Source organism: Penicillium arizonense (assembly GCF_001773325.1).
Source record: "Penicillium arizonense strain CBS 141311 chromosome Unknown PENARI_contig003, whole genome shotgun sequence".
NCBI lineage: Eukaryota > Fungi > Ascomycota > Eurotiomycetes > Eurotiales > Aspergillaceae > Penicillium > Penicillium arizonense.
The window spans coordinates 381,069-398,746 of NW_019173280.1; the positions used below are offsets into that span (position 1 = coordinate 381,069).

The 17,678-nt window shown below is 50.9% G+C and overlaps 7 protein-coding genes across 7 annotated transcripts; 4 read left to right on the plus strand and 3 right to left on the minus strand.

Annotated features, from left to right (window-relative positions):
* Window positions 1-668: 668 nt before the first annotated feature.
* PENARI_c003G02892 (uncharacterized protein) lies at window positions 669-3,089 on the plus strand (the record flags this gene model as incomplete). The annotated part of the gene is made up of 2 exons (XM_022628195.1): window positions 669-926; window positions 1,044-3,089. 2 exons carry the CDS (start codon window positions 669-671, stop codon window positions 3,087-3,089), a joined length of 2,304 nt encoding a protein of 767 aa, XP_022491800.1.
* Window positions 3,090-4,652: 1,563 nt separating this feature from the next.
* capA (adenylate cyclase-binding protein) lies at window positions 4,653-6,454 on the minus strand (the record flags this gene model as incomplete). The annotated part of the gene is made up of 4 exons (XM_022628793.1): window positions 4,653-5,631; window positions 5,683-5,984; window positions 6,037-6,292; window positions 6,408-6,454. The coding sequence occupies 4 exons, from the start codon at window positions 6,452-6,454 to the stop codon at window positions 4,653-4,655; spliced, it is 1,584 nt and encodes a 527-aa protein (XP_022491678.1).
* A 357-nt stretch (window positions 6,455-6,811) lies between these two features.
* Window positions 6,812-8,096, plus strand: PENARI_c003G08750 (uncharacterized protein; the record flags this gene model as incomplete). Its single annotated transcript, XM_022628609.1, has 4 exons — window positions 6,812-6,866; window positions 6,913-7,173; window positions 7,234-7,316; window positions 7,365-8,096. The coding sequence occupies 4 exons, from the start codon at window positions 6,812-6,814 to the stop codon at window positions 8,094-8,096; spliced, it is 1,131 nt and encodes a 376-aa protein (XP_022491521.1).
* A 132-nt stretch (window positions 8,097-8,228) lies between these two features.
* On the minus strand, window positions 8,229-8,603 carry PENARI_c003G06518 (uncharacterized protein; the record flags this gene model as incomplete). The annotated part of the gene is made up of 3 exons (XM_022628454.1): window positions 8,229-8,286; window positions 8,347-8,529; window positions 8,581-8,603. 3 exons carry the CDS (start codon window positions 8,601-8,603, stop codon window positions 8,229-8,231), a joined length of 264 nt encoding a protein of 87 aa, XP_022491426.1.
* A 281-nt stretch (window positions 8,604-8,884) lies between these two features.
* PENARI_c003G06457 (mitochondrial 54S ribosomal protein mL44) lies at window positions 8,885-10,096 on the plus strand (the record flags this gene model as incomplete). Its single annotated transcript, XM_022628448.1, has 1 exon — window positions 8,885-10,096. One exon carries the CDS (start codon window positions 8,885-8,887, stop codon window positions 10,094-10,096), a length of 1,212 nt encoding a protein of 403 aa, XP_022491649.1.
* Window positions 10,097-10,533: 437 nt separating this feature from the next.
* On the minus strand, window positions 10,534-11,538 carry PENARI_c003G04501 (basic secretory family protein; the record flags this gene model as incomplete). Its single annotated transcript, XM_022628310.1, has 1 exon — window positions 10,534-11,538. One exon carries the CDS (start codon window positions 11,536-11,538, stop codon window positions 10,534-10,536), a length of 1,005 nt encoding a protein of 334 aa, XP_022491280.1.
* A 1,285-nt stretch (window positions 11,539-12,823) lies between these two features.
* PENARI_c003G10304 (uncharacterized protein) lies at window positions 12,824-17,029 on the plus strand (the record flags this gene model as incomplete). The annotated part of the gene is made up of 5 exons (XM_022628721.1): window positions 12,824-13,279; window positions 13,333-13,451; window positions 13,514-13,722; window positions 13,778-14,600; window positions 14,653-17,029. The coding sequence occupies 5 exons, from the start codon at window positions 12,824-12,826 to the stop codon at window positions 17,027-17,029; spliced, it is 3,984 nt and encodes a 1,327-aa protein (XP_022491618.1).
* Between the last annotated feature and the right edge of the window lie 649 nt (window positions 17,030-17,678).

The window sequence follows — 17,678 nt, forward strand, 5'->3', positions numbered from 1 at the left end:
GACCACGGTCAAAGGTATACAAGACATGTTGAACAACAGAGAGGTATACTATTGTTATGCTACTATTTATCTTACGTTGATGAGATCCAGAAACAATTACAGAATCTACAACTTTTTTTTTTTTTGTTTTTCTTTCCTTTTTTTGGTTGTTTACAAACAATTCTGATCTGCCCATATTATAGTCGCTCCTCACACCTTTCGTCGCTTTCCCTTTCTTCCAACTCACCAACGACTTCGAACTGCTTCATTAAGCCAGTCTGCAGGTATTCTTGCTGCCCGATTCCCATGCTTTGTCCAAAAACAGTCGCAGTTGCATCTCAACGTCACTACGTCACATGACGTCTGAGTCAGGATCTCCATGATCGACGCTCAACGCTCAAAGCCTTTTCTTTTTTTCTTTCTCTTAACTTAAAGATTTCGCAGACTGGGCAGCAATCCAGGCAGTACAGGCAGTACAGGCAGTACCATTGCATGCGACGGAAGTTCATCCCATGACGTGATCTATATAACTGCTGTGTTTTCCTCGCCAATCACTTCAATATACCCGAATCATCCTGCCACACCGCATCCAACTTCCCCGATCGGCTCTCGTTTCAGATGGTGCTCGCCACGTCTCCTGAGATGTCACACTTATCATCCCAGACCTCTTAGTCTGCCCTTATCACGCCATGCCCCTCTTTCGAGATCCGGATCGGCGGCGCCATTATCTATGGTCACCGGACCGTAGTGGACGGGAACAACCAACTACAGGGTCCTCTCAGTCCCTCAATGATCTTCGCCACCAAGATTGCACAGAACCTGTCCCTGACTATACAGAGGCTTCGTTGCAGTCAACGGAATCGGACATGTCAGGACCGTGGGCCAATGATCGGGAGGAGCTCATACATCGTATCAAGGAATCTTCGCCTTGGAGACTTCAACCCTCGGTATGTGGGGCCTTTGCCAGACCTCTCTTGGGATCTACTTCTTGTGTTTCGGGTTTTTGTTGTTGTGTCCCTTTGTCTTCTCCTTCGCTCAGGCCGTGAACTAACATTTATCATTAGTCCACGGACAGGGAAGATGATGACGTCTTCATGCCCCGCAGGTCACAGGAACAGCATCAAACTGTATTCGGGCAACATCAAGAGCCTTCCATCGGAAATCAACATCGCATAGATGAGACGGAGGAACTGGGATCGCCGGCCGATATCCAGCGACCTCGGTCAGCGTTACACTCAGGCGACTTCAGGGAAGGTGCCACAGATCACCATGATCCACCAACGCCCCGACCTCTATTTAAGGAGCGAGACACAGCTTCTCCTTTTGCTCACTTGAGTTCTTCTCCTACGACTCCTTGGTTTGAAGCTCCGGCATTTTCGTCCTTGCGAACCCCAAACACATCAAATCTGCAATCCAATCCGTTCGCCGGGAACACCCGTGCTCGGGCACCTTCGCTGGGTTCGTTCTCGTCAAGTTATGTCCTCAAGGCTCCAACAAGTCCGCTGGTGTATCAAGCAAATAACACGGACCTGGACTTTTCGCCTCGCATCGAGCCCGTGGGTGTTTCGGAGCCTTCAGAGAAAGCGAACCGTCGCCGGACTTTACCGCCAGAGACTTTCGGAAATCTTCAACTTTCCCTGCCAAGCCAACATGCCATGAACATTGGCAGTCCATCCCCGCCCGGGAGGCAGAGGGATTTGTTCGCCAATCAAAACTCTCATCCTCGCCGTTCATTGACTTCAGCCTATAGCCTTCAACTTGCACCGTCACCTGCGGGTCAAGTCCTGCCATCTCATTTTAGAAGGCCATCTCTGAGCGGCGACAACTCGTCTAAACCGCATGCTCCAATGGTAGGGTCTTACGAGGAGTCGATCTTGCGGGGACGGATGTCCATGAATCCTTCCAAGCCGCTGGATTTCACGGCTCAGATCGGTGTACTGGGGAAAGGCAAATGCAAAGGTCATCTCAAGTGCCCGCCACACGTTACGGTGCCTTTCCCAGTTGTCTTTTACAGCTACCCGACTTCAGGCAGCGGACGGTCTATCTCAGATGACAACCCAAGTCCATATGTAGGACAAATTGACCTTGAGAACTCACTTCCTAAAGAGAATGAAAATCCAACTAGACGTCGCAGGCGGCACACAAGTCCAGCAGGGCACCGGGAAGGCATGCCTGCTACAGACGGAGCAAACACTTCCCGAATATCCGAAGCAGACAGCCGTCGCCGCAGAGAAAAGAAGAGCCGCAGGTCCGAATCACCTAAATGCCCTCCGGGAGGGTCCTATCGAATACCGCAGCAAGGCCAGCTACAGATTATAATCAAGAACCCTCACAAAACAGCGGTTAAGCTGTTCTTAGTTCCATATGATCTCAGTGATATGGAGCCTGGTACAAAGACCTTCATTCGGCAACGCAGTTATTCGGCTGGTCCGATCATCGACATGCCGCTCAGTGCACGAAAGAACTTTGGGACCGATCGTCCGGAAGCTTCTTTGAATGCCACGGAAGATCCGCAAGATAAACCGACTTTGCGATACTTGATTCATCTAAATATTTGCTGCCCCGCACGTGGACGCTTTTACCTGCATTCGAGCATCCGGGTGGTATTTGCCAATCGTGTCCCTGATGGCAAAGAGAGGCTGAGGAATGAAATTCAAAATCCTGAGCCTCGCTATAGCCCATACAAACCCTCTCGAGATTCTTCGCAAGCGACGAGCACAAATGCTCGAGGGGCGATTGAGAAAGCATATCGCAGGCGGAGTGTCGGCCAGGGAACAATCCATTCTCTTCGTCCTCATCTGTCGTCACCAGGTGGCCTTCCCTCGCAGCTGGAAGTTCCAACACCTACGGATCTTGACGGTTCCTCCCACCTTAGCCCGCGCTCGCAAACTACTTCTCTGTATCACAAGCTCACCAAAGATGAGGTGGGATATGGGGGCCACCCTTTCATCCCAAGTCAGACTGGCCCGGAAGTTGGGGAGAGCTTGCTTGCCAAAAGACTTCGAGGCCTCGACGTCCATCGAACCGAATCATCCCCAGTAGATGAGCGTCATCCGCGCACACTGGACTTCCGCAATCAATTCCACCCCTCTCATAACCATCATCATTGAACGAGAGCCTAGCGCCTTGCTCTCCTCCTCCTTCTCCTCCTTCTCCCCGTCTTGTACGGATCTCGTTCGGCCACCTCATCGGTATAATAACCATCTCCCACCTCCTTGTATCGTGACTTTGACTTGATATGTAACTCAAACCTTCAATCTACTGCAAGTTTAGAACAGGACAACAAAACCAAAAACATCAAAAGAGAAGAAAACCAACAACTTGACACACCAAAGGCGCACCGGTCTGCAGCCGAACGCTGTTTATACTAACCCACATTATAGCATCGACAACTCTCCACATCCACGCACAAGCGATGAGTGTTTTCATGTCTCCTTTTATCATTTGGACATTTGTTTCTGTTTGCAATGTTCATGCTCTTTTGGTGTATATGGGTTACTCAGGCGCTTGGGCTGTTGACTATCCCCCTTCTTTTTCTTGGTCTTTAACCATATTGGAGGGGGTTTTTTCGGCGTACATATCATCTAGGCTATCTCGGTGAATTTTGGAATCGAGGCTCTTGAATATATAGCATCATCTTAAAAGTAGGTATGTGGACTCTTGGTGTCTATCTCGCTGGTGCTTAACATAAATTCCCTCCTGGATACTATCCTACGAAACATTGCCCAGAATGCAATCTCACAACATTGTGACGTCTAAGATATGAAGCATTCGTTTACTTCCTTTAACTTCTAAAACCTGGTCCCTAGGATATAAATGACCCTTCAATGGCATATCAATCACTATAATCTTTTTACGCACCTCAAAGCCCTCCTACACTCTTCCGAGATCTACTGTACTCCACGTCCGCAAGGGTTGAGAAAATGAAGTTCCTATGGTTCCACCTACTGTATTCGCCAGTAGCGACCTACGGAATATGCCCGACAGGATGCGCAGCAGTCGTCTCTTGTAGGGAACCATATTAGTAGTCACCGCGCCTGATTCCGTACTTGGCTGTAACGCGGCGTTGGGGGATTATCAAACTTGAGAAGGGTTTGTTTCTTTCTGGGCTTGACAGGGGGAAAGTCAGAAGCATTGCGAAAGGACGAAGATGGACAGGAGAGGACAGTCCTGGTAGGTGGTTTCACTCTGAGTTAAGAGGTTAGTTGGTTTTGTTTTGGTGCTATTGGAAGTATTTAATTGTTGATATGATATATGTCTTCTACCTGATTTTCCGAAATACTGTAGGGCGACCCTAAACGGACTGTAGTAATCATAATATGGAATTTTGCCGTTTTTTAAGCCCCTTTTATGTGGTACAAGGTTGGTGGTAGATTTATCTCGATGGTGTTCTGTTAGGGGCCTTTGGCATCGATCTACAAATTAACACATCTCGCTTTCTGTCGCTATCCGGAAAGGAGGTTTCAAATATTCAATCAAAAAGACAAAGAATGGGCATGTCTGAGATCCTGCGATTTCTATCTACAGAGCGCTAGATATAGCAATCAAAAATTATCAAAAGAGTCCAGGCCTAGGACGAAGTACGACTGACTTCTACCAAAGAACAACGCGAATTAAGAATTCTGTAGCCTAGGAAGATTGCCTCTTCCTGGGAACTTGAATTTGAACTCTGCTTAACCAGCGTGCTCCACAATCTCGCTCACCAGCACACCATCCTTGATGTAGCTCTTGAACTGCTCGGGCAGAGGGCACTCCTTAGTGTCATCATCAGTGCCCTCCTTAGGAGGAAGGTTGATGTTGACAGCAGAGGATTTGCTGGTGAAGATCTCAGTGTTGAGACTCTGCTGGCTAAGGTAAATGGTAGCGCCGTCAACCTGATCCAACAGCAGGGTAGGGGCAGTGCCGTCGATCTGGAGAGCGAACTTGGGACACTTGATAACATCAAGGCTGCTGACCAGGGAGTCGACGATTAGAGAGAGGCCATTACAGTTGTCGATGGCGATGGCGTTGGCCTTGTTGGTGACCTTGATGATGGTCTTGTTGCAGCGGGTGATCAGGATAGACTGGTTCTGCTGCGCGGGGATCTCGACGATATCACCGGGGTTGTCGAAGTTCTCGATGAGCCACTTGTTTCCCTCGAGTTCCTTGCGAGGCGGCTTGCGCGTGCGCATGTTCTCGGGCTTAGGCTTCTTGCTAGGTGCAGGAGACTTCCCGCGGGCGGCGCTGGAGCCCTCTGTGACGGTCGAGCCGGCGCGCAGGTTGGGGTTCTTGTGGGTCATCTGTGACTTGTCCACCTTGCGGAGGCTGGAGGTGATAGCCTCGCCCTGGTTGAGCTGGTCGAAAACAGCGCCCATATCTGGAGCCGGAGCTGCAGGGGCGGGAGCGGGAGGAATGCCAGGGGGAGGTGGTGGGGGAGGAGCACCACCACGGGGCACATTGAGAGAAGGCACTGGGGGAGGGGGAGGAGGAGGAGAAAGGGCACCGCCAGCGGGGGAAGCAGGTCCGCCCTTGGCCTGCTTCAAAGCTTCCAGAGCGTCAATTCCGTTCTCGTTGTTCCAAGTCAGGCCCTTGGGGAAGTGCTTCTTGAGGTATTCGGCGAGAGCCTTGAAGTTCTGATAGTAGGCCTTGATGTAGTCGACATGTGTACGGTCCCTGTCAAAACGTCAGCGCATAGATCTTGCGACATATCACCGAGGTACTCACTTGTCCTTGTACTCCTTCAAGACCTTGTTTCCATAGTACTCAATGCCACCAATCATGTCCGCGACGAATTCCGCGGGCTTGCTCTCAAAGAACCAGGCGAGTGCAACAATGCCCTCTGCGACAGCGCTGAGGTGGTTGAAGAGCGGAGACGCACGGTTTGACTCGCGGATGTTGTTAATGCTGTCCGAGGCTTTGTGCAAATCTGTCATCAGCTCTGGGGGCTGGGTATCGGGCTTCTTGGCCTTTGTCACGACGTAAAGATAGGTGCGCTCGGCTTTGAAGGCTTGCAGAACGGCTTTCGACTAGACTGTAGTCAGTAACTACTCGTTGCGAAAAGATACCAGGCGAGCTTACCTGTTCAGCGACCAGACCGCCAATCTTCTCTCCCAGGTTCACAAAGTTCTGAACATCGCCCTTGATCAATGCATCGAAGTCTTCGATCTGAGGCGGGACCGGGGCAGCCACAGGAGCTGCGGGTGGAGGAGGGGTGGGCTTAGGTGGTTCGGGAGTAGCGGGCACCGAAGATGAAGCGCCGCCCATGGACTTGGGTGAGCTGGGGTCATCGAGTGACATCGCCATGTCCTCCAAGCGGGAGGTGGCTGCCTCGAGCCTATAAACCGGAGTGTATTGTCAGTCAAGAATACGGAGGAATTGTCACACAGCTTAGACGGGATTTAAACATGGCTCAATGCGATAGCGACACTGCGCGCAACGAGGGTACATACCGCTTGATGAGGGTGGTGAAATTATGCATATGGCCGCCTGACGCCATGATAGGCAACACGTAGCTCCAACGGTTGAAGCGAAGAGGATGGAGGAAGTGGGTTGGGTGGATAGGAAATGCAGGCAATAAATAGACAATCAAGTCTCCTGCAATTTATCAAAGGCAAGTCGAAGCAACAGGGGAAAGAAAGAAGAAGTTGGAGCTCCTGAAGGTAGGTCCGGGCTCCATACATTACGTATGTACGGTACGAGGCCATTGGCTGACAGAATGATGTTTCGGTGTATCTTTGGTATTCGCATTACGATATGTATCATTGATCCACTTCAGAACTTGATAGACCTTTGTTCCTCTTGTTCTTCTCTGCCATTCTTGTTATAGATCACTTAGAGCCACAGGGATATAGCCATGGCTCAGGGTCAGCATGAGGTCGATTTCTGCACTCTGGGGATGTTCATCCTAGGTATGCTATCTCCGTTCAGTGCGGGACATGGGCTCACACTGTCTAGATGATATTGACTTTGGTGGCTCAAGACCTGGGGTCAAGAACATTCTCGGCGGGGCGGCCTCATTTGCAGTCGTGGGTGCTCGCTTGGTTTCAGGCTCAGAATATGCACAATCCGTGAGCTGGATTGTTGATGTTGGCTCTGATTTCCCTCCTGAGACCCTTGACGTGATCAAATCATGGAATACAGACTGTCTTTTCAGGGAGGATTTCAGTCGATTGACTACGAGGGCCTGGAATGGATATCATCCAAATGAGAAACGAGGTAAGTATCTATGGATGTAATGATATATCCTTAGAATGGAAGTCCTGATTGACCCCGCAGACTTCAAATACTTGACTCCCAAGTTGAGGCTCGAGCCTGAGATGCTATCGGATACTCAAATGTGGTCTAAGACATTCCATATGGTCTGTTCTGCATCCCGTTGTATCTCTATAGTCCAACATGTCTTACAGCGGCGAGAAGAATTGCACAAGGCAGGCAAAGCGCCGTCCACGTTGGATGCCTCCAAGCGGCCCGTCTTTGTCTGGGAGCCCGTTCCTGACCTCTGCACCCCGGAGGAACAAGAGAAGTTCTTCTCTGCAAACCAAGCCGTGGATGTCGTGAGCCCTAACCATATGGAAATTGGTATGATGTTTGATCAACCCGGTTGGACCGAGAACAGTGACGAAAGCCAAAAGCTGGTCCAAAAGATTATAGACTCCGGCATTGGCCATGATGGAAATGGTTTACTGGTTATCAGGGCAGGAAAGGACGGTAGCTACGCTTACTCTAAGATCAGTAAGATCTGGCTCCCGGCATATCACCAACCTGATGCTTCTGGCGCTACGTCTGTGCTTGACCCCACGGGTGCGGGCAACTCGTTCCTAGGTGCACTAGCTCAGGGTATGGTGTCTACAGGCCGAGAGCCATTCCAGGCTATCGATTCTGTTCTATCGCACTCCGAGACCTGGAAAAAGGCCCTCAACTCTTGGGGTAACTTCCAACACCACCCTATGGCACTTATTTGCGCGACCGTTGCAGCAGGCTTTGTGGTGGAACAAATTGGTGTGCCACAGATCGATGTTGATGGAAACGGAAGGGAATTGTGGAATCAGTCTGAATTCACGGAACGGGTCCGCCTGTACACGCAGCGATTATTGAAGACACTTGAGGAGTCTCCTCAGAAACACCTATTGACCAATTGATCAATGGCCGAATGAGGAACGCCGTTTTATTGTCGTACAGCACACAAATGAACAAATAGTAGAAAAACACGAAAAGAAAAGGCTCCGTCTTGGTTCAAGTCCTTCCATAACCGCCAATATCCTGGGTTTTCTTCATGAGTCGTTCTTGGCGGCTTGCTGCTGCTCATGCTCGCGGATCTGCTTACTCCAGCTAAAGTGAGGAAACATGGGTCAGCATCAGAGACAGGGTGATGGGGTCGGGGTGACCAACTATCGGCTGGGGAAGAACCGGCCGGGCTCGGGCATCTTGTCGCGGTATTCGCGCTCGGCGCTGAGGCTGAAGGCAACGGCAGCGACACCGATCACAAAGGCGCCCATGATCGCAGTGTTGGCCCTCCAGTTGGCTGGCTGGGCGTACCAACCACCAGCGGGGGACCAGACTTCCTTGGGGTACCTGTCCGACTCCTATTAGCATCTGGCGGGGTTGTTCGTGGTAAGAACATACGGGATCTTTCCACCTCCACCCATTGTGACGAAGATGCAATTGAAGGGGTTATTGAACGGGGAAAGCGAGCGTAGGGCTAGATAGTTCTTGGAGGTGGAAGCCGAAAGGTCCGTCTCAATCGCAGGTCTGCCGCCAAGCCACTAGAGCCGAAACTGGATTAGCGCGCTCTCACACGACCTGGACATCCCGTGACTGCCGCGACAATTTCTCTTCCTCTCGTTGACGGCCAGTTGATTGCGTTGCGATTCTCCCTCCCCCGGTATAATTTTTCTTTTTTCGTTCCCAATTCCTCACAATCGCCCAGATGAAGAGGCTGCAGCTCCAAAGATGGAGCAGCTCAGTCCTTGGGCCGCGGACTCGGACTGTTAACCGTCTGCATCAACACATGTACGGCCAGCGGTGTCAATCAACCGCATCCCCGATCCAAAATGGTGGTGTCCCTGAAGACTCAATTATCGAGGACTCAGCTCCTTTGGACGAGAAACTGTCGGAAATTGTTCGCCTGTCTCACACTCGTCACTCACAACTCCAATATCCCTCTCCCACAGTCGAAGCAGCTCAACAATCCGCAAAACTTGCTGCCCTCCACGCTCGACTTTACCTTCCCTCCAGATTACCCGTCGAGACGCTTGCACGAACACTAGTTGATGCTTCTGCCGACCCGAACACAAACTTCAACAACACATCACTGGCCACCCTCGGTCATGACCTCCTTTCCTACTACGCCACAGAGCACCTCATCTGCACCTACCCTCGCCTGCCGCTGACTGTGATCTTCGCCGCCATGTACGCATACGCTGGTCCCAAGACTCTCGCTGCCATGGCTAGAGAATGGGGTGTCGAACTGGCCTCCGCGCCAGGTGGAGAGGTCGACCCCGGTCTGTTGCAGTTCCAAAGACTCGAGCCTGGCTCTGAGGTCCCCGAGACCCCAGCTTCTGACACAGTACGGCCATATGAACAACAGTTGAACTGGCGGAAAACGGTGACTTCCAAGGTCTTCTATGATGATGAATTCGGTGACCCGATTAAGGGAACGCCAAACACCACCGCGACTGGCGTCACGACCGAGCAGGCCAGCGCAGAATTTGTTCGTGCAGTCATGGGTGCTATCTACTTGCACGCCGGCCGTGCCGCCGCCAAGCGATTCTTTGAGCAGCACTTCCTTTCACGACATCTCAACATTTCAGAATTGTTTAACTTCCGCAAGCCTGCCCGTGACCTGACCCGGTTGTGCGCGCGCGAGGGCTTCGAGCGTCCAGTTGCCAAGATTATCAGCGAAACTGGTCGTAAGAGCAGACACCCCGTCTTTGTGGTTGGTATCTTCTCCGGCAAGGACAAGCTTGGCGAGGGCGCTGGCGCCAGTCTGATGGAGGGCCGTGAGCGTGCTGCTGTTGCTGCGCTCAAGGGTTGGTACCTCTACAGCCCGCTTTCCGTCCGTGTGCCCAGTGCCATGGAGGAAGCATCCGCTGCTCCCTGGAAGCCCGTCCACGTCGACTTGGGTGAGGTTGTTGTTTAAGGTGTTGGTGCAATGGGATGCCTTGGTTCAAAGGCACGGTAACATATTATTTCATGTCTCTTTTTTGTCATTGCTTTCCTTTTTTTTCCGGTGTGCTATTCTTTCGCATTTCGCATGGGAAGCTGGCCGGCGGTTAAAAAGAGTCATCTATCCTGTCTTCTACATGACTGGACCCTGTACATTATGGGACTCTCAATCCCTTCGATTCATCTGGTGTCTTCTTTTTTCCCAATTTCCCTTACTGTTATATCATGTCTTTTCGTCTGCTACACTCTCCAGTTAAGCTCGGTCAAACGACAGGTGATGAAGTTGGTGTTGGCCCTGTCATTCAAATATAGAAGTGCCCTCAGATATCCATCGAATGCACACCAAAATCATCTAATAATGGTTTTTCTATTCTGCTGTAGATTACCAATTCAGCTAACTTATATCTTCCGTCACTCTGGGTTAACAATCTCATCCTCCCAATTCCCACTACTGCTCCCAGCACATGCTGGATCATCCAAATAACACCCATACTCCTCCCACAAGTCCGCAATCCCTGTCCCAAACAAACCCTTCCAAAACCCAATACGCCTACCCACAGCCTCATCCCGTTCTTCATCCCCCTCACCAACATACCCAACCCTAAGCAACCGATCATTAACCATCCCAACAGCCCCCCTCCCAACCCTCACATCCTCAAGCCAAGCCAAAAAGTAAGCCGTGTGCTGATAGCCCATATCCCACTTCTCAGGCCTCTCATCTTTGGACTGAGGCTTCTTCCAATGGGGCGGCTCAAGCCCAGCCTTCAATCTCACAAAATCCGCAATACCCTCAATCAGACCACCCGGCGGACGAGGTATACCGCCATTATCATCATCTCCATCTCCATCATCGTCTTTATCATCCGAACCTGGTGGAGCAGTATGCTGATAACAGTGAACTAACTCATGCGTAAGAACACCAACTAACTCATGAAGCGGATCATCTTTCGATGTACAATACTGAACATAAGGAAGCGAGACATGGATCTCCTTGTGTGCATCGTCTAGCTCCGTGCCTGTTGTATAAGCCACACCGCTATAATCGCGGAGGAAGACTGTCACGGAGCGAGTCTGGGGAATGCTGGGTGTGAACTGGGGTCTGTGGGGGGGTGGTCTTGATGTATTGGAAGTGCTTGGTTCTGGTGATGTGTATAGGTAATTGATTATGTTGGTCAGGGCTTGGTCTAGTGTTGATCCAATGTCTGGGATGAAGGCGAGGAAGACGCTTGAGGCTGGGTGGCGGAGGTCTTGGATGTGGAGGCGGAGTTTTGGTTTTGGTTGGGGAAGCTTGGTCTTTGTGAGGCTGGTTTGTGTTTGCTTTTCTTCTGTGCTTTTTGGGGGTTGGTGCTCTTGATGTTTGAGGTTGGGGATTGCAGAGGCGGAGGGTTTAGGCGGAGGAGAGCCTGAGGTTCTCATTTTGATGTTGTGGGTTATCATCGATGGTCTAGTTGGTAGTCTTGCAGTTCTTGTCTAGATTGTTGGTTCTTTGAGGAGTGTGGTGAGTGAAGTATGTCCTCCAGGGCTGAATGCGGAGGAAGGTGGGGTTGACTATATGCGGAAGCTGACGGCACAAACTTGATATTCATGAGCGTAAATATCGAGGTTCTGTTTATTTATACTGACCGAAGGTACTCTTAGATCTCCGCCATTTTTGGTCTCTTATGGGGGGGTTTAGATCTAAAATAAGCACCTTACGGTGATCTGCCTCCAAAGTATGATCCACTTTGACGATCTCGTGGGGTTATAATGCAGGGTTTTATGATTTAAATCAATTGTATGTCCTGGAACAAAGCGATTGGATGTGGTTCAGACCGCAAGTTGGTCTTTGAAGTGGATTGGTGAAGTCTTATGTTATTATACAGTGTTTATATATCTTTCACGGGTATCATACTCCGTAAATTGCCTAGAAAACTGTAGACAGGCTTCTATTTCGGATTGAAGGAACATTAATTGATCACTTGTCCCTATATTACTAGAGCAATCCATTCACTCATTTACTCCTAAACAGTACTGTTATAAAATTGTGCATGGCGTTGCCATTGCGACCATTAGTGAGAAAAGTGGTAAACAAACGGTAGAAACAGGATTGGGCCTAAGTTGCGTTCAGCCCAACAGATCTGAGGGTTATTTCGTACACGAGTAAAAGAACTATTACGGAACACAATCTCAACTTCATTTCCAAGGAGTATCATTGTATTCGCACCCCTTTACCCCTACTTGCACCTACTTGTCCCTCGCGCTTATCGGGACGCGCTTATCGCCCCTTGTTTTCCTCCTTCGCAACATCCCACCTGCAACACATCCATCGCTTTGCGCTCTCCAGCTTTGCGCTTCTGTATGTTATCCTTCCCCTTGTGAACTGTTCCTACTTAACGCCTGCGATCCTGTCCCCAATCTCTTCTTCATACCCTGCTCCATCTCCCGCATGTCCGCGCGATTCTCCGTCCTCTGCCTATAAGCCAGTCCATCTGAGCGCATTCATATGATCTGCCCTTATTTCGCGTCACTGTTACCTTGAGACTTTGTGCCATTTGCTCTGGTATTGGAGCCTTGCTAACTTTCCCCCTGGGCAGTGTCAAAGCCGACAACCAAGTCTCCTACCATCCACAGTGGACCCCGATTTATCCGACCACTGCATACAAATTGCGTCCTATTTGCATGACCTGTTCTACCTAGGACGAACCGAGATCTGACTCTCGAAATGGAGGCGAAGGCTTCAGAGCTTTTGGCGGCCTTCAAGAACCCCAACCTGTCTGTTGATTCAAAGGTCGCCTACTTAACTAGTGTCAAGTCCGATATCAAACAAAAAAATGTCCCAGAGGGCGCCATTCCTACAATTTTCGAAACATTGCGCCTCGCCATTAGCTCCCAACATTACTCGGTCTGCGGCGCAGGGTTTTCTACCCTCGGCCACCTCCTGAAGCGCCTCACCATCCAAGATCAGCAGCAATGGATCGTCAACCAAGCTCGCAACTTGTACACCCTCTTGTTAGAACGTCTAAACGATCACAAAGAACGGATCAGAGCCCAGGCTGCGTCAATATTCACCGATCTGTGGCCCGTGGCAGGCAGTGAGGTCGAGTATTATGTTCTAGAGGTCGCATTGATCGGGAAAAACCCTCGAGCCAAGGAAATGAGTATGCTTTGGCTGTCAAATGTAGGTTGATGCACCCAGAAATGCTTGACGTATATTGACTCGCAAATGTGCAGATGACCAAAAGCCATGGCTTGTTATATCGCCAACACGTTCCTTCTCTGGTTGCGTGCTTAGAAGACGCCGACAGTGCCGTTAGAGATACGGCCAAGTTGGTCGTAATCGAGCTATTTCGGTGAGTGATTGCATTCCCTGTGCTTGAGTCATTTTCATCGAATGACTGACCATAAAATCCAGCTCTGGACCGGCGAGAGCAAAATCTGATCTGCAGAAGCAAATCGCGGCCCGCGGAGTGAGAAAATCTATCGCAAATGCTATTCTCACGGCCATAGGCATAGGTTCTGTTGAACCTGAGGCTGCCTCATCTACACGCCCAATTTCTCGCGCTGAACGCCCGATCTCAGTTATGTCATCTCGTTCACACGCCGTGGACCACCCCGAGGATGGTCAGTGACGAATACCTAGAACCTTAGCGTTGACAAATTACTGACTTCTCTACAGAAATGGAGCCCGTTAAGAGCCGCCCAGCCTCAAGGGCCCATCGCGAACGACCGACTGCCCCTTTGGCATCTGCAGAACCACCAACCTATCACCGATTTCAGACGCCGGCTGGTGAGCCACCGGCTCAAAAGCCATTACCTGACGATGATGGTCTGGAGCCATTTGACGTAGCTTCAGCTAGGGATGTTGATGATCTTGTGCGTGACATGCTCCCGTGGTTTGAGGGGAGGGAGTCCGAAGATAACTGGTTAAAGCGTGAAAAGAATGTCATTCTTTTCCGGAGAATTACACGAGGCAATGCGCCGCGTGACTTCACCCAGACCTATATCAATGCCACAAAGACACTCCTTGATGGTATTTTCAAGGTAGTCAATTCCCTTCGAACCACAATGTCTACCAATGGAAGTCTCCTAATCCAGGATATCGCCCGCACATGTGGTCCCAGAATCGACTCGATGGTTGAGATCATCATGCAGAACCTGATGAAGCTCTGCTCAGCGTTGAAAAAGATCGCTGCTCAGAACGGAAATGCAGCCGTTGACGCAGTCATTGGAAATGTATCCTTCAGCATTCGCCTTTTGCAGCATGTATCCTTTGCCTCTCAGGATAAGAATGTTCAGCTGCGTCTATTTGCCACAGGATGGCTCACAACTTTGATCACTCGACAGGCTCACCAGAAGAGCGCGGTTGAACATGGTGGCGGTCTCGATCTCATCGAGAAGGCTATTAAGAAGGGTCTCGCAGATGCCAACCCTGGTGTACGTGAGGCAAGCCGCAGTACCTTCTGGACCTTCTTCTCTGTATGGCCTGAGCGTGCCGATGCGTATGTTACCCCTTATTCTGTCCATATACTTGATTTGCTAACTTGCCTAAAGGATAATGAATTCTCTCGATGCCAAGTCACGGAATTTACTTGAGAAAGATTCGTCGAACCCGAACGGTGGCCCGAGGCCCGCTTCTGTATTGCCTGCGAAGAGCCCCGCCAAGAGTCGTACGGCCCTCCAAGAAGCTATTGCTGCCCGCAAGAAGGGTCAGATGCCTTCTCGTCCAGAGTCAGCTCAACCAGCTTTCCCTGAGGCAAAGCCACAGGCTGCTGCCAAGACTACCCGTACTGTGCCCACCGGTGCTCCCCTCTCTTCTTTGTCATCGGCACCTATGCGACCTGGCATGAAGCCCCGACGGGCAGAGTTGAGTCGTCCTGCAACGGCAGATCCATACGCCCGTCGCCCCGAGTCACGAGCTCAATCTACCAACAACAGCTCTGCCAGTAAACCGCCGACTAGCTCTCCTCGTTCTGTGAGGTCTAAGCCATCGACACCTAACACGAAGCCCCTCGCAGCTCCCCGTATTCGCCCCCATGAGTCGAACCCGAATGGTACGGCGAAGGGTAGACCTAAGAAGCTTGATTTATCAAAATCCAAGTCTCACAACGATCTTGGGGCAGCCAGTCATGCCCGCAGTGATTCGAACGACAGTTTGACCAATCATTCTTCTGCAAGAACTCCTCGAACCCCTCGAACCCCTCGCTATGACAGTCATCTTAGTGCATCTGAAGACCAATATTCGCCAGCCCAAAGCTCGCCAGTATCTGCAGTGTTCGGTAGTCCCCAGTTGTCTGCCTCACAACCTATGCTGCACTCGGCGCCGGATGGCCCTCATGCAAGCTCGGTTCCCGTTGATGAACCGGAGCCAATGGTGCTTGAGGAATATGCTGAGCCTGCTGTTATGCCACCATCACCACGGATTGCCGAGCCAGACGTCGCTGCACCCATTGATCCGCATTTGATTCCTGTCCCTGAATCTGTTTCCAGGCCTCTTCCGGACTCAATGGTCATTTATGAGGATCCTGCCACACCGACAACACCTACGACACCTACTCGGGACCAGAATGAACTATCTGGGAATGCTCACTCAATTGGCCACCTTACGCCTTCAAGATCTTCCATCCCCATGCGTTCTCCCATTCGCCCTCCCGTGCGTTCTCCCGTCCGCCCCGAACAGCCTGAACAGGACGTAACCGAGCCCGAGAACATGTTAGAGGATGCCCCGGCTTCAGTAATGGCATCGGCCAAAAAGCCCACCCCTGATTTGGCACCTAGCCATGACTCGGTTATGAACTCTGAAGCCCGAACTCCATCTCCTACGCGCCGTGCACCGCTTCAACCAAGCCCATCCCCAACAAGGGGCCGTGTTCAGCCAGCAGCTTCCAACATCGTCACCGGGGTTGATTCGATGGATCTTCAAGATCCTCCTGTAGGTTCTCCCGAGACCCATGGCAACGACGAGAATGCAACTCCCCACACGGGCAAGGTTGTAGACTTGCCCGTACCACGATCTGCAGCCAAGCCGACTGCTCTTGAGGAAGTGCCAGTCAATGAAACAACACCCCGCTCCGCCGATGTGAGAGACCGATCTTTCGAAGCAATGTCTCAATCGGTCCTCTCCCACTCAACAACATCCGACGACTCCCCGCGACGCACTCGGAAGTTCAATGACCGTCACCGCAGCCCCAGCCCGCGGTCCAAAGACCCAGTGAACGCGAGGGAGATGATTCACAAAGGCCTTGCCCGTATTGCGTCAAGAACCATGGAGCCCTCAGGATACCGGAAACTGCAAGCACTCTTCCAATACCATGGAGATGAGATCGTGCCTCGCAGCCAGGAATATAATGCGATGCTGGAGTCCTTGCTAGGCGAACTCGAAGCAGTTCCCACCAGCCGTAAGGACCACGACGTTAAGACCCAGGTTCTAGCCACCATCCGGTCCATGCTCCTGCGGACCCGTGAGCACTTCCACCCCTACGATACGCGCGCGATGTTGGCTTTCATTCGGGCCCGCCAACACTACGAGTCCTCATCCCACTTTGTCACCTGCCTGGAGGAAGTGACAGACAAATTAGTCTTCCTGACCCTCCCCCAGACTGCCATCGCTGGTGTCTTGCAGGCACTGGATCTCGGCGACGAAGAAGAAAATGACGAGACTCACCGCTCTATTATTATGGGTCTTAGCACTATCCAGCAGTCTCTCTCCCGTCCCCGAGTTGAAATTGCCGATGACCTGCTAGCCAGCATCGGCGCTGTCGTGATGCAACAACTGGGACACCCCCGACCTGGTGTGCGCAAGAGCGCCACCGAGCTTTGCACATTCCTGAACCTGACCTTTGGCTCAGAGCGTGTGCAGAAGGTCACCCAGCCTCCCCGCGAGGGATCTCTCAACCTTCTTACTTACTTCATGGCTCGCCGATCCCAGTAGAGTCTAGGTTTCTTTGGTTAAGACGAGATATGCGTGACAAAAAATGGCGTGCGGGTGGCGCTAGCCGCGGGGTTTCTGGTTCTTGTTTCGGTTCCCATTCTGTTTGTATGCTTTTTTTCCTGTGTTGTACATATACTGTTCATAATCAAGAGCTTGGAGTTCAAATCACTGTACAAATATCAACGTAGTTGCGGCTTTATCGGCAGTCTGTCCCACGGTACAAAAAGCGTTGACCTACTAGTTGGCTGAGCACAACCTATCACGATGAGAACTGGGCAGGATACTCCACATGACAAAGATGGGACACAACTTAACATACAAAATCGGAAAGACCTACAACAAATGGGTAGCTCAGTCGGAAAGAGCATACCTTGGACTTGCAATGCCTATGAATAATAATACAGGAATCAGGGAGTAATGTTGCATTAACCCATAGCCCCGACCTAAACAACAGGCAACGATCGTCAAATTTATTCCCGCGGTCAGACGTGGACCCTGGTTTTAGTGGAGACACGGCAAATTCCAAGACTCGCACCTTGCGTTTCAAGGTTTTGCTTTGACTGAGTTTTCAATTTTGCACTTTGGCGTGAATCTAATCTGATTGATAAAATGATTGATAAAAGAGGACGCCACATCCGTGAATCTACAT